This window comes from Gavia stellata, chromosome 4, assembly GCF_030936135.1.
Source record: "Gavia stellata isolate bGavSte3 chromosome 4, bGavSte3.hap2, whole genome shotgun sequence".
Lineage (NCBI taxonomy): Eukaryota > Metazoa > Chordata > Aves > Gaviiformes > Gaviidae > Gavia > Gavia stellata.
The window spans coordinates 11,085,032-11,100,825 of record NC_082597.1 but is presented as its reverse complement, the minus strand read 5'-3'; the positions used below and the strand labels follow the sequence as shown (position 1 = coordinate 11,100,825).

The following is a 15,794-nucleotide window of genomic DNA, read 5'->3' as shown; positions in this document are numbered from 1 at the left end:
GACTTCTGTATTCCAGCTGGTATAGGCAATTTAGCAAACAGGCTTTGTAGCTCTTTGGTGTGAAAGATTTATATTGGCCAACAGTGAATTTCACTCAACAGTACTGGGACTGCACTTCTGCCAAACAAGGGATGCTGCTCACTTCCTTCTTTGTACAGAAGCACTTCATCTCACAAGCACAAATGAACCCTGATGATTAATTGAACTAAAATATAATGTATATTGGTGAGTCTGATATCTGTGAAGCCAGAGGCACTATTCTTCTCTTTGAGTGACCCCCACCTGAGGTGGCTTTGGTGCCTAATAACTCCATGCAGTACATCATCTCTCCTGTCCTGAGTGACCACCTTAACAGATGGAGCCCAAAGTCATGGACTAAATGAACTCAAGGGACATTTTGTGGACATTTATGGACATTTTACAGACATTTCACAGACATTTCACAGGAGTTGTCCATAGACTAAGGGAATGGTATCTGTGTATTGTATCAAAGGATGGGAAGGGGGGTGGTGGTTAATGAGAAAGTATTGGATAGTGTGAGACCTGAGCATGACGTAAATGGTATGGAATAAGGGGTGGAGAATGTGCTGGTTTTGGCTGGGGTAGAGTTAATTTTCTTCATAGTAGCTAGTATGAGGCTGTAGCTAGTATGAGGCTGTGTTTTGGATTTGTGCTAGAAACAGTGTTGATAACACAGGGATGTTTTAGTTGTTGCTGAGCAGTGCTTACACAGAGACAAGGCCTTTTCTGCTCCTCACCCCACCCCACCAGCGAGTAGGCTGGGGGTGCATGAGAAGTTGGGAGGGGACACAGCCGGGACAGCTGACCCCAAGTGACCAAAGGGATATTTCATACCATATGGTGTCATGCTCAGCATATAAAGATGGGGAAGAAGAAGGAAGGGGGGGACGTTCGGAGTGATGGCGTTTGTCTTCCCAAGTAACTGTTATGCGTGATGGAGCCCTGCTTTCCTGGAAATGGCTGAACACCTGCCTGTCGATGGGAAAGAGTGAACGAATTCCTTGGTTTGCTTTGCTTGCCTGTGCGGCTTTTGCTCTACCTATTAAACTGTCTTTATTTCAACCCACGAGTTTTCTCACTTTTACTCTTCCGATTCTCTCCCCCATCCCACCTGGGGGGAGTGAGCGAGCGGCTGTGTGGTGCTTAGTTGTCGTCTGGGATTAAAACACGACACCCCCACTCTGATTTTTTTTCCAAATACATAAGCAGAATTTCTCATGTTGTAACTTGTGTCTGTTGACTCTTGTCCTATCATTTCACACCTCCAGGAGTCTAGTTCTATCTTCTTCGTACCCTCCTGTAAGGCATCTGTAGACAGCTTCTCTTAACTTTATCTTCCCGAAGCCAAATAAATCCAACTTTCTTAAGCCTCTCCTCATACTTTATATGTGCCAGCCTCCTGACCATGTTGGTAAGCATCCACTGGCCTTGTTCAAGTACATCAATGTCTTTCTACGACTGAAAGGCCTAAATCTATACACAATACTGTTAATTCTTACAGGTGCCAAATAGAGAGAAATAATACTTTTTTGCCTGCTGGCTACATTTCAGATAATACACCCTAGGAGCCGATTGGTCTTCTTTATAATAAGGGCATGCTGCTGACTCATGTTCAGCTTGTCCACCAGGACCCTTAAGTCCTCTTCTGCAAAGCTGAACTTCATTCAGCTGGCCCCAGCCTGCTGCATGGAGTTATTTCATCACAGATGCAGGACTTCACATCTGCCTATTTGAGCTTCATGAATTTCCCAGCAGCCCATTTCTCCTGACTGTCAAGGCCCCTCCAAATAACAAGAACCCTACAACCAGTGTATTGACCCCAGCCCCCAATCTGTTGTCAGTGCCTTCCATCTTTATCACAGCTGTGGATGCTGAACTGCTGATACCAAGAACTTTCTGAGATTTGACAATCTGTGCTGAAAAAAGGTTTTATTTTGTATTTTCATCTGTGTTTCAAATCTTATCTAATATTATGTCATCTAAAAATTCTGATACACTTAAGTGGAATGCCATAGGACCAAGCAATACTAGATCCTTTGGAAAGGCCAAAGTAGTAACCACTCTAAAATGGTAATCACAGTAAAATGACCAGCCTGCCTGTCCAAACTAGAAGTTATGCTTTTTCTGTTGGACCTTCAGTGTCTGAGTCCTTGTCTGCAAACAAGCATGCCATTTTAACTGTATTGATATATATAAATCATCGAACTATCCCTACATGCTTAGTTTTTTCCCCAGTTTAAAGTGATACATGCTGGTGTGCCAGGTTTGGAGAGATCTCTGGTAAGTTGTGATTGGTTTTTATTACATTATTTTGCTTATTGTTGGGGCCTAAATTCATAAATACCTTTAACTGACAGACTGAAAGACATGGACCTGTTGGAGCGGGTCTAGAGGAGGGCCACGAAGATTATCAGAGGAATGGAACACCTCTCATATGAAGAAAGGCTGAGAGAGTTGGGCTTGTTCAGCCTGCAGTAGAGAAGGCTCCAGGGAGACCTTATAGCAGCCTTCCAGTACCTGAAGGGGGCCTACAAGAAAGCTGGAGAGGGACTTTTTACAAGGGCATGTAGTGGTAGGACGAAGCATAATGGCTTTAAGCTTAAAGAGGGTAGATTTAGATTAGACATTAGGAAGTTCTTCACTGTGAGAGTGGTGAGGCACTGGAACACGTTGCCCAGAGAAGTTGTGGATGCCCCAAACCTTGAAGCATTCAAGGCCAGGTTGGATGGGGCTTTGAGCAACCTGATCTATTTGAATGTGTCCCTGCCCATGGCAGGCGTGTTGGACTAGATGACCTCTAAAGGTCCCTTCCAACACAAACTACTCCATGATTCTATGATTCTATGAAAAGAATAATGTTGAAGATATTTGCTGCAATATTTTTGCTAGAGTCCCTGAGAGTTTGGCCTCCTTAAGAAACAGAAGATTAAAGAATTCACAGAATTTTGGTGGGCTGGACACTCTTTTGCAAGTTGGCTTAGCTGGGGAGCAGTAACTTCTGCTAGACCTCAAGGGCTTAGTGTTCCCTGGGAAGAAAACCCTCACAGAGATGTCCCAAAACACACAGGGATTCACAGTCAGGACAATATGCCTGGGGACCTGTGTTCCTGGGGACAGTTTTAACAACTTCAAACTCTAAGTTCTTATGTCCAGACATGCTTGAGTTACTAATATAAGCAAAACAAAAGTGTGTGGAGTTGACAAATCTGTAAAACCTCTAAGAAGAGAGGGCACGAGAACAAAGACCTGGAGGGAGAGTACACTGAAAAGAGGACAGAATAGAGAGGTGGGTGTCCCTGATATGTGACTCCATTGGAAGCCATGGGACTAAGTTAGACTTATTTTGATTAAATAAAAAAAAAAATAAAAATGCAGCAAACAGCTATTCAAGCAGTTCTAGCAGCATGAAATCCGTGTCCGTGAGATGCAGCTGCAGTGCTGGACGATGCTGCAAGGGGGCAGCGCGGCCCCTCAGTTGCGGCAATGTGAAGCCTGTGCCTCTTCTCACACTGTGAACTTAGTGACTATTCGGTGTTTGATTTCAGTATCTGAGAACTGAGGGACCCGTCCTCAGAGCCAGAATGCTAAGCTGAATCTCTATGTACATTTTTCAGTGACTTCTTTCTATATGAACTTCAATTTCAACCTATATTTTTAAAATATTCCACGAACTGCCCGATACCCACTTTCGTATCATGTACCACGGACAGCTGCTAGCTTAAACCCCGCAATAGCACTGTAAGGAAATATTTCATGCATACTGTGCACTTTGCTGAGCGCTTTAACTGAGTAAACACACATTTTTGTTAAACTTTGTTAATTATTTAAAAAGAGGCATATTATTTATTCATTCTGTGTGTGTGTGAAAGGATACTGGGTTTTTCTTTCTGTAAACTAGTCTCCTGAACCTAGATTCAGATAAACCTACAGCTTCCATGGCAGCTAATTCCAGTCAGCTTTCTGTCCCTTGAAGCTCTTAACACTTCAGAAACTCTTTCCAACCATTTCCAGAGGCCCACCATGCTGGGCAGGATCTTCCTCACCACAATAAAGAGGATGCTGAGAAGTGGGACTGATTGTGGGGTGAAGTGTTGGTTGTAGCCATGACTATTTCCTCCAAGAGAGGCACCCAAAGTACCCTGAACATGTATCTTTGTAATTAAGGCAGGTACTGGGAAAACCGGCGTTTGGCTCCTTATGGACATTAAGTAGAAATTAACCTCTGTCACTGTTGTACAAGTAGGCTAATGTTAAAGAGGGCACCTCTTTCCTTGAGGCATCATCAGAGGTGTTACCTATTTCTTACTATGTTATTTTTTGAGAAAATGACATCAAGTGAGAGAAAACATTCCAGGCTATCTGCTCCAGGTGTCAGGCTCAAGCATCAATTTTTCTTATTTGGGGAGCATGAATTTTTTATTATTTGTATCAAAGAGGGAAACTACATAAATATAGTAAATCTTACGAGGAGCGGCTGAGGGAACTGGGGTTGTTCAGCCTGGAGAAGAGGAGACTGAGGGGAGACCTCATCGTTCTCTACAACTACCTGAAAGGAGGTTGCAGAGAGGTGGGTGTTGGTCTCTTCTCCCAAGTGAAGAGTGACAGGACAAGAGGAAATGGCCTCAAGTTGTGCCAGGGGAGGTTCAGGCTGGATATTAGGAAAAAGTTCTTTACTGAAAGAGTAGTGAAACATTGGAATAGGCTGCCCAGGGAGGTGGTGGAGTCACCCTCCCTGGAGGTATTCAAGGAGCGTGTGGATGTGGCATTGTGGGATGTGGCTTGATGGGCATGGTGCTGTGTGGTGTTGGGTGGGTTGGTTTTTGGTGTGGTGTTTTTGGTTTTGGGTTTTTTTTTTGTTTTTTTTTTTTTTTTAGGTTGGACTTGATGATCTTACAGGTCTTTTCCAACCTTAGTGATTCTGTGATTCTGTGATTCTGTAAATATAGGTCTAGGCATGTGTCAGAAATGCAAGCTCTATGGGAAAACCTCATGGATGTTCTACAAGTCAGGTACAATTCAGTAATATGAAGATGGTTGCTGAAAGAAACTGATTTCTTGTTTATAAAAAGGGCTAAAAGACATTGTTCCTGGAAACCTTCTTTCTACTGGAGGAAAGAGCCAGAAAATCCCTTTAGGGTTTATCAGATGCTTTCTTATTTTACTTTTGTCAGGAAGTTAAAAGGTACAGAGTGGATCCTTAAAAGGGTACAGAGTTAGGCCACATTTTCAATTCATCTCTTCTTTGCAGTGAGGAGACAAAACTCTGTAAGTTCCTAAACTGTGTTGATGTATGCACATTTATTTGTTGTCTATACAGGATGCCAGAGATTAATCTGTGTGAAGACATCAACAAGTTGCATGTGGATTCTGGTTCTGACTTGTTTGAAGAAGGTTTTGATGAACTAACCATTCCTTATTTAAAAATGAAACGTGGGACATCAGTGATACCCTGGGAGGTGAGCTGGTGCTGAAATAGGACAGTGTGTATAGTATTACAATAATACGTGGTCAACAAATTGGAAATTTGAACCAGCAAAATAGATTTTCATATTAATTAGGAAAAAGAAACCAAACCAGATATTTTAAATATTTATTTGTTAGACTGGGATAACGGCCTTTATACAGCACAATTTGCATAAGTTCTCAAGATACATCCTGTATACAATCACAAAACCATGACATGGATTTATACATAAAGTGAAAACCGAGACAGATTTACAAGCATTTTTATACAATTCTCATACCGCTTTTGTTTCAGTTTTTACAACTTTTAGAACAAGTCTCTATTTTTTTTCCTGATGAATCTGGAAGCAAAATGAAAATTAAAAGAAATTCAAACCAAAATGAATATCAACAAACCACCATCTATGCATGCAACATTCACTGTGGAAACATTATATTTCTCCAAGGACTAATCTTTTTTTCTGTTTTTGTGGGTTTTTTTGGTGTTTTTGGATTTTTTTAAACACTGGGTATGCTGTACATGTTGTCTGTAGCATGACAGCACACACACTAGTCAGCCATTGTTGAGCACCTGAGCACGTCACTGAACATCTATAAGATACAATCAAATAAGGACACATTCACATGCTTGGATGTCAGATGGAGTTAATAATTTAAACTCAGTTTGTTTTACAAAAATGTATACTTATTTACAGGGTAACAAATTAAGAAAACGGCTTTTGCTCAAATCATCTATTGTGAGTTATGGATATCAATATATATTATAACTTCTGAGCTCTTCAATATATTTGCTTATTAATCTTTTCAAAATAATAAAACAGAACATATAGAAAATGTTAAAATGCTTCTTATGATTTAAAGAGAGAGTATCCGGTTTCACTTATTCCTTCTATTTTCCTTCTAAAGGCAATATGTATTCATAAAGAGCAACTGATCCTACATGCCAGGTGTACTGAAAATTCACAAGGCATGTAGGACTAAGATTTAAATATAATGTAGGTGGATACTTACACTAAATTTCCTCTCTGTTTCATTACCTTTATAAGTTACACTCACACAAATGCAAATTTTCTCTGTTATTCACATAGGTATGTACATATCTAGATATATACTCAAATAATGGAATCTGGGACATTCAACATTGTAGCAATGAAAATAAAGTACTTAAAAATAGTGTCAGTTATGATTCAAATAATAATTTAAAAAAATACTATTAACATCTTTATGATATCTCCATGAAACTAAATCCTAATTAAATAATCTCTATTGGGCACACACTAGCTTACAGTATAATAGATGTCTTCTTTTTCTTCACCATCATCCTCAAAGTAAGAATCAATATCAGCTGGTTACCAGCTACCATATCCCACAGCCTAACCATGCGAACACCCAGCATCCAGAAAAATAACTCAAATATTTCCTAAGTCTTGATGTAAAGCCAGTTTAAGTCAATGGATTGGTTGCTATTGACTGCAACTGATTTGGATTGGGTTTTTGTTTCTTCCACACAGGATCCATGTAATGTAAAAACATGGGTAATAATAAAGAAGCAGCACTCATTGCCCCTGGATACTATCCCTTTAAAGTGTAATGATAAAGAACTAGCTCAACATTCATCATAGAAACTCTCATGTTTGGTTTTAACCTGGAAAAAAAAAAGTGGCTGTTTGCTGCTCATTATATGCATAATAATAATAATGATAACATTAGAAATCCCTGTCATTTGTAAACACATACACTGTGCTTTTGCTCATTTTTCAGCTTGTTTCCACTACACAAGGCCTTGAACAAAGAAGCAGCTTCAATCTCTGTTGACTTAGCAGATTTATGCATAAAAAAAGTGAAAATGCTTCTGCTATTGCCTCCCTGCAATATGCGTCTTCAAAGCAATCGTAAAAATGTGTGAACTCATTAATAATCAATCACTCAGAAATGATAAAAGCTGTTGCCACATCTAAGCACTTTTGGCCAGATAAAAGAAACAAAAATTAATGAGAAAAAAGTGAAAAAAATATACCGAGATATATACAAAAAAGTAAAAAAATACTAATAGTCCTTGTTTGATTATTTTTTAAAAAACATTGTCACAAGAGAGTTTTTCCTGACTTCATTCACAAAACAAGAAAAAAAAGAAAAAAATGCATCCAAACATGAATCTGTGTTGCATAGAGTGATTTCAGTACAACCTAGAAATTTGGTCGAAAAAAGGAACTTGGCACACTTTGGAAGCATCCTCTGACCTCTGAATGATGCTGCCTCGGAAAAGAGAGAGTGCATGGGCCCAGGTCTGTCACTAGCCCATCCTGGGTGACACCACAGGAGCCCTGTCCTTGCTGCAGCTGGCCAAGGCAGTGCTGCATTCCTGACAAACCCTCCTCTTTGCGTTTCATGATGGGAGTCCGAAACTGCCATTTCAACATGCAGAAACATTTTGTGTTTTGTTCAGAGAATCAAAGATGCTTGAATTAAACCAGTTGCCGACAGCTGATTGCCCCACAAAGGTAGCTGTTCCATGCAGCCGCAGCTATACCACCCAACACAAGTATTTTATAAAAACATTGGCCACATTTGTATGTGTGTGAGAGCAAAGCACGCCTGTCCGCTTTCTCAATTAAGAGTGATGATTACAGGCTTCCCAGTAAGGCAGCCGGATAGTGCTCGTTCCTGCTGGAAATCTCCATAGCAACTACCAGCGTGACTTGCTGTCTTTATAATAAATCTTAGCAAGAACAAAATTACCAGCAGTTTGCACAAAATTGCACACCTCATGGCTTGTACTTCACACAGTAATTGAAACTGGACTTTTTTTTTCTTTTTTTCAAAAGAAGAACACACTATAGTCATCAGGAATGCAAAATAACCCACCAAAAGAGCAACACATGTCAAATATATCCACATAGGATTTTTTGGTTCAATCGGGCATTTTTTCTTTGAAGTATTTCTCTTCTTATAAAAACATACACAACATCAAAACATATAGGATGTTTACAATAACTCCAGAGGACTGTTTTTAAAATATATGAGAGGTAGGGTATACCTATACTGGTGAAAGCATAAAAGTCAACAATAAAGCACACATTCTACTTCCACTGTCAGTGATGTTGTGTTTTTAAGATAGCTAATAAGCTTTTGGTAAGATTGCTCTGCTTGCAAGTTAAGCAGGCTACCAGCAGGTTATCAACAACCTAACTGGAGTTTCCTTGGTGTGTGTATCTTTAATATCTTCTGTGTCTTTCTTCTTATATTCCTTTTTCACACTGTTATTTTAAGTTGACAAAGATAAATCAAAAACTGTATGTGGGAAGTGCCACCAGATTAAATGGTGTAGTTTTTCATGGTCAGTCAAGCTTCTGAATAAGCTGAGCCTTATTTTTCCTTTTTCTTTAAGCATATATTATTTTCCAGAAGAATATTTTCAGTTGGTCTTGCACAACCTGTGGAAGTGTACTACATATATTCAGAAAATATAAGACAACGTACATTAAAGCATTTGTGAAAAGTCCTTATTGGGCAAGAAAAATAAATGTCTGAAGTACAGAAGTTTGGTCATTTTCTTTTTAAATATGCAATGGTCATGAGGTAATATTTCAAGGGAAACTACTTTTTAATGAAGTTGTGAAAAATTAAATTACTTCTGAGTAACAGGGGAGTTAGTACCATGTTGATTCTTGTTTTTTAAAGAAACTGCTATACTTCTAAGAAAGGGAGAAAAAGCTCTCCCTTCTTCAAAAATTATACAAGGGAAAATACAACAACCAGCCTAGATCACCCCAGGCAGTAGTTTCTTTCCAAAGTGAGCTAACTGCTCAGTTTCAAGCCCCTGAAAGTGGGACTTTAAGCATGGAAGTGCTGACACGGTCTTAAATGTTGCAAGTTACCTTCCTATTTACTTCTTTCCTAGCTGAGAAGCCATGCTGTTGAGTGGATTAGACTCAGACATTCACCTGAGAGAGCAAGAGGATATGCTTAATTCTCTCTAATGCAATGGCATCCAGGCAGTAACTGTCCTGTTATCCCTTCCCTTTAGATTTCAAGTGTGTCACTGGCGTTGATACAGAGCCCTGCGCCGAGCAGGCTGGTGTTTGCACGGTGGGTCTACTGCTCCGAAGTGCCCACAATATAGCCTAGAATTCATCGTCTCCATACAGATTCAGAATAAGACTGGTTGCTGAATAATGGAAGGACTAGTTGAAATAATTGTGTTAGTCCCAGTACGTCTCTTCAATTCCAAACTTTTTTAAAACTGCTGATTCAAAGGGTAGGGTGAAGTACAGTGTCACTGACATAGAAACAGCATTTTTTCTTCCTGATGTAGTGCAGTTTACATCCTGTCCTTTCTCTTTAAAACCACATCCCAAATTATAGACCATTAACATAGTTTTATCCATTACATTCTAGGACAGTGGTTTATATCCATTGTTAACACAGAAACAAATGAAACAATCAGATCTGATTCTCCACAGCACAGTTTCTGAAGGAAAAAGAAAGAAGGAAAAAAGTAACGTAAAATAACGTTACCACTCTTGCAAACGCCTTGCAGTTTGTGTCAAGTGGCATAATCTCACTACAGCAAATTATCAGAGATCCTAAGGTGCAGAGGAACAAGTTTTGCACTTCTGATAAGTGAGATTTGGAAAGTCAGTCACCCTAGGTGCTTTTGCATAAAATGATCTCCTTCTGGTTGCACAGAAAACCAGACTGCTCTTTCCATCACACTACCTCCAGCTGCAGCCGAACTCTGCATTAACACCTGCCTTCCAGCCTCCATTATTTCCTTCACAGTTACTCTCTTCACAAAAGAGTCCAACAACACAGAGCCCTCGTATCAGTCTTCATTTCAAACAGCCTCACTTTAACTTCTGGGCCCAGGTTTTCTTTTACTTTGCTGTCTTTTGCAGCAAAACAAGTGTACTAGCCCTCATTTAAGTGTGCTATGTAGCCCAGAGACTGCTCTTTTCTACTTTGTATTCTGAAAGACTAGCTAAACACAATGATATCAAACTATAGTCTTGGAGTGATGCTGTTTATAGCAGACTCTGCAGGTTTTGTGCCCTAAGCAGACAGCTCTGCTCAGTGTGTTTGTGTGGAGCTGACCAACAGTTTGTGCCAGTTTACTATTCTTTTCCTTAGATCCACTTTGTCAAGCCAGATATAAGCTTCCCCAATCAGTGTCTTTTTCATAAACTTCCCTCCATTGGAGACAAGCAGAATCTGGGAAAATAATAATAGTAAAAAATAATTATCATTGTGCATAGTAACATACTGCATTTGCTGGCAAACATGAAAGATTCAGAAATGTTGAGCTCTGTTTTGGTACCCACAGAGGAGGAAAGAAACACTGATCATAGCCCTTTATATAGAGTCAACTTTCCAATAGAAAGGAAGCCCCATGAAAACTGAATTTTCCCTCTCTTCTATTTCATTATCATGGGATGTAGCAACTAGGTGACAATCTTGAACTTCAGTAAGCAATATGCTCACCTGCTGGTCACCAAAGACAAACACAAGGTCAAGCTTTAAGGTACAGGGTAAGGCTTTATGCAGGCAAAGTACCAGCCCTTTTTAAGTGCATGGGAGTCAGAGGGTGCTCTGCATACAGGCTGTAACTCAGAGCAGAACGTGTGAGAAAGTCCGGAGTTCTGGTTTCTGACCTCAGCAAGCAGTAGTCTGACCTAAAATGTAGAGTTGGTCTGAAATCTCACTCCTGCTATGTCTCTGCTGAGAGCCACAGTATTACATTTGGTCTTACAGCTCTTGCTTCCCCAGCCATGGAGAGTGGGAAGGGCAAGGAACAGCCCCAGCACTTATGTGAGCTATGCAGGCTGGGTGTTGAAGACTCTCTCCGATATATCATACAGGCACATGTTTTCCAGCTAAGCAGGTTCATGCTATGCAAACAATAGTCTTCTCTGAAGGACCTGATTCATTCTGTGGATCTACAGCTTCATTCTACGTGTTTCTGGGAGAAATACATTTGATAATACATATACTTCAGGGGGTTAGTTATAGTTAGACAGTCAGATAAATTCTAACATTTCTTAATTATTGAGTAACTGAATTAACAAACTCAATGCTTCTTTTTTTTTTAACTCCTTCCTAGATTTTTCAAAAAGAAAAAGAGGTCATGAAAAATTGCAGTTCCATGATAGGATTAGCAGCAAGTTTATCATATTCACAGTCACTGAGCAGACCTCCGGCAATGAGCAAGGGAGGTAACTGATAACAGTAGGAGGCTGTCACCCTCTGTGTGAACCAGCAGGACAGAAAATAGGGCATTTTGTTGCTTGGTTTCACAGATCTATGCTAAGAGAAGAACGGCAGAACTCAAGGATTTTGTACTCCACTGAGATGCTGGAAGAGACCATACATCAATAGACATGTAACAGAACTGTAGAACAACTCAAGTTTCCAGTAATCAAGAATTTTAACATTTCTGAAAATTTTCCATTCTGCTTTGGGAAACAAAGTAAAATATGCAAACTTTACAGTACGATGGAAATTAAAAAAAATTAAAAAAAAGTGAAGAACTTTGCAATCATTTTCCTGGATGAGCTTCCCAGTTTCCTGGCCAATTTTGATATTAATTGGCAAGTAAGATATGTACCTGGACAGCTTAGACACCTACATCCCTGTCAGTCAACAGGTTTGAGGAAGACCAAACGACCCTTATGCACTGAGCTATTAGGGAACCCCACTTTACGTCACTCATCATACAGCTCGTCCTTGGGGAAAATAAGCAGCCTGCCTCCACTGCTGGTGGTTCTACGCCACTTGATTCAGTGTTTCCTGAAGAAATGGACAGTCCAGAAGCTGGCAAGCCAAACCAGAACATCTGTGAAAATCATTCTTCTGGGTTTTTCTGATTACCCTCACATAGGACATTATGTATTTCTAATTGCAGTGAGCCAGTCAACCAGGACCCAACTAGGGAACAAGGCAAAGGAGCCAGGAACTTAGTGCTTTCCAGAAGGGTCCCAGGTGGGTTGCCAAGGAACAGGGAAATCAAGTAAGCAAGCGAGCGAGCTGCCAGGGGCTGAGGCAAGTGCCTGTCTGAAACCCGTCAAAATGTTTTCTGCAGAATGTTTTCATTCTGACACATCAACAGTTTTGGGATAGAAAAAATTTCAGACAGAAACTTCCCATCACTTCTGCCCTTGACCCTCCTCTCCACTCCTCCCAGCTGGATCCGTGGTATCTGTCTTCTCTAGCTTGTCTGTCTCTCACCTTGGTTCTTCCCCACTCCAGGCTTTAAATTCCAGCCTTGTTGTCTTGAATCAGCTAGTCTCAGTTTCTAACCCTTAGGATTTTTTTCCTTATTCCCAGTACTCATGACCAGGTGATTCTAGCTTTTTTCTTTTCCTCTTCTCTTCTCTTCTCTTCTCTTCTCTTCTCTTCTCTTCTCTTCTCTTCTCTTCTCTTCTCTTCTCTTCTCTTCTCTTCTCTTCTCTTCTCTCCTCTCCTCTCCTCTCCTCTCCTCTCCTCTCCTCTCCTCTCCTCTCCTCTCCTCTTTTTTTCTTTTTTTTTTTTTTTTTTTTTCTTTTCTCAGTAGCCCATGGTCCCATTTTTATGGCTAATATTCACAGCTCTTGCTGTTGATTTTTAGAGTTAAGATCCTTGTCCTAATTTCTGCCTCCAGATGGTTCTCATTTCTCTTTACAATGTACCTTCTATAATTACCATATTTGATCTCATCTTACTCCCTCTTTCTAATCTTATTTCCTCCCTTAATCTCCCAATTCCATTTTTTGTTCTATATATTCTAGTTTTGTTTTGTTTCCGTCTCCCCCAAATCTCTTTTGACAATGTCCAGCTCTTCGCCCCTAAATGTTCATCACTCAAATTCAGCATTCAAATCAGCCAGCTTCATGCTTTGCCATAGGAATAGATTGATGAGTATGAAGAGCATATAAAACCATATGTATTAAGTCGGATCAAATATTTTGCTTCCAAAAGTGTACTGGGCAGTGCATAAGGCAGAATATAAGAACAGGACAATCATGTAGTGACACATTCCCAAAATACCTACTATGAGCTGTGGACCATTGACTTCCTGACTCACAAGTGGTATGTATTTAAGAGACTATGAGGTATTTTGCCCATGAATTTGTCCAATCATTTTCTCCAGTTACTTCTTCCATGAAAACATTTAGCATCCACAATATATTATGGCAATAAATTTTACAGCTCAAACCCCAAGTTGTGTGAAGAAGAAACACCTTTTGTCTGTTTTAAACTTGTTCCTTGCTACTTTTATAGCCTTTGTTCTCTTAGGTCTAGTGTGCAGCACCAGTACATATCACAGAGTCGCTGAGGAAACGTTGCCAAGTCTCAGGTTGACTATTCCTATGACTACCTCCCTCACTATCTCCTTCCTTAACAACTTGATGGCTTATTTTTCCATAGGACTCTGTGGGTTCTTCTTTACTGGTCTACTCACCCCTTATGGTTTCTTCTTCAAACCACCACTGGAAGCAAAGTTTTTGCAGGAATTTTAGCTCTTAAACTTTGGCAAGACTTTATTGACCACTCTGGATTTTCCCAGGTAATATAACATCTTCAATAGTCTTTTACTGAGTCTATTGAATCAACAGGAATTAGGACACCTTAACACAAAAAGCAGTATCTATACTTGTTGGCCTTGTTTTGTAAGCAACATCCATTTTGACCTTGATTTTAATGACACAACCAATAAAACTAACATAGGCACTTAGAAAATCCAGTCTAACTCTAGTCATCAAAATGTAGCTGGCTTGTTTACGTCAGTCTTCCGGATTTCAAGGTACATTAAGTGGATGCTGATTAGCATGCAGATACCCCTGGAATTGTCCATCCCTTTCCACTGACTAGAGGACGCCTGAATATTTGGCTTATATTAGTTATCTACTCATTTGAAAGTAAATGAAGGTAGGTAAAGTGAATCTTAACTGTCTAAAAAAGTGTATCTGACCAAATGATCAAATCTGTCTAAGCAACAAAAACACAGGAGAGGGACCATTCCCTGAATCAGTTCCAAACATCATTTGATGTGCCACAGACTGAAAATACCATCATCTCCTTTACAAATATACACAGAGAATATTTGACTTGGCATAATCAGTTATTCTACAATGTCTGAGATAATGAGTATTGTGTCTAATTCTAGGCACCACAACTTTTAAAGAAGTTGAGGAACTGGAGAGAATGATAAAATGATTAGGCATATAGGTAACAGGCGATATCAGAGAAATTTGGTTTAATTAGCCTGAAAAATAGAGAGGAGAGCTATGATAGCAACCTTTCAGCGTGCAAACATTTTTAACAAAAAAAAGCAGATCAGTTTTCCTCTGTGCTCTGTAAGGATACTTAAGGATAAGTTAATTTAAAAATATGTCATATTTAAGTTAGATATTACACTAAACTTTCTAAACATATAGAAAAGTAGTTTTGGAAAGCATACATAACTTCCTTCTCTAGGGGATTTTAAGAACAGATCAAGACTAAAACTTCCAGGCCTGGTCTATAAATACCAGTGGGGGGTGATGGATTAAACCATCTTTTAAGATCTCCTCCAGCCTGGTATTTCCATTATTATGTAGTTGTGTTATTTCCTTTGTAATTTTCTCTTTTCAGCAAACAACTGGGGTAGAAGATTGATCTCAAATGCCCATAGCACAGCATGGACAACATCCAAAATTAGGTTTTAATAAAATGCAGAATTACCTGAAGAGAATGCCCGGCAGGACTCAAGCTAAATCTAAATGTTTCATTGAACGAAGGCTCTCGGTCGTGCCTGCATACCCTGGTTTTCTTCTTAATTACTCTCTTTTGGGTAGAGATATTGACAACATACAGCTTCACATACAGGTCTGGGGAAGAACAGTTCAATGAGTTAAATACAGAACCTTTTAAATAATCATTGTTGCTAATGATTTCAACAGAGGGGAAGTGGTGTGAAGAAATAGAGCATGGTACTTTACAGAGCCATATTCTGTCCTCATTCACATAGTGTAGAAATGGAACCACCCCACTAAATCCAAGGGAATTACTTTGTGTTTACAATCCTGTCATTAAAGGAACACATACCTTGATGTCTTTATGTATGTATGAAAATATTATTACTAACATGAGGTTTTAATTTTTTAAGAGCTTTTTCACCAAAAAGCTTTACTAGATATTATTGTTCTTTAATAACCTAGGGAGTTATCATTTTTATTAGTGTTAAAAAAGGATTAATTTTTAACAATCAAAAGTAAATTAAAAAGAGGATTAACTTCTGAGAGTTAATTTGCTTCTACAAAATGCTTTTACTTTCATTAAAGTTGCTCATAGGA

General features: G+C 39.4%; 1 protein-coding gene across 1 annotated transcript in view; it reads right to left on the bottom strand.

The window, feature by feature from the left end:
* Positions 1 to 10,554: 10,554 nt before the first annotated feature.
* Positions 10,555 to 15,794, bottom strand: part of PCLO (piccolo presynaptic cytomatrix protein) — a 390,072-nt gene continuing 384,832 nt past the window's right edge. The window contains exons 25-26 of the mRNA XM_059817028.1: positions 15,184 to 15,329; positions 10,555 to 10,695 (exon numbers count right to left, since the gene is read on the bottom strand). Of these exons, the coding sequence (XP_059673011.1) occupies positions 10,555 to 10,695; positions 15,184 to 15,329 (287 nt within the window). The remainder of the gene's footprint in view (positions 10,696 to 15,183; positions 15,330 to 15,794) is intronic.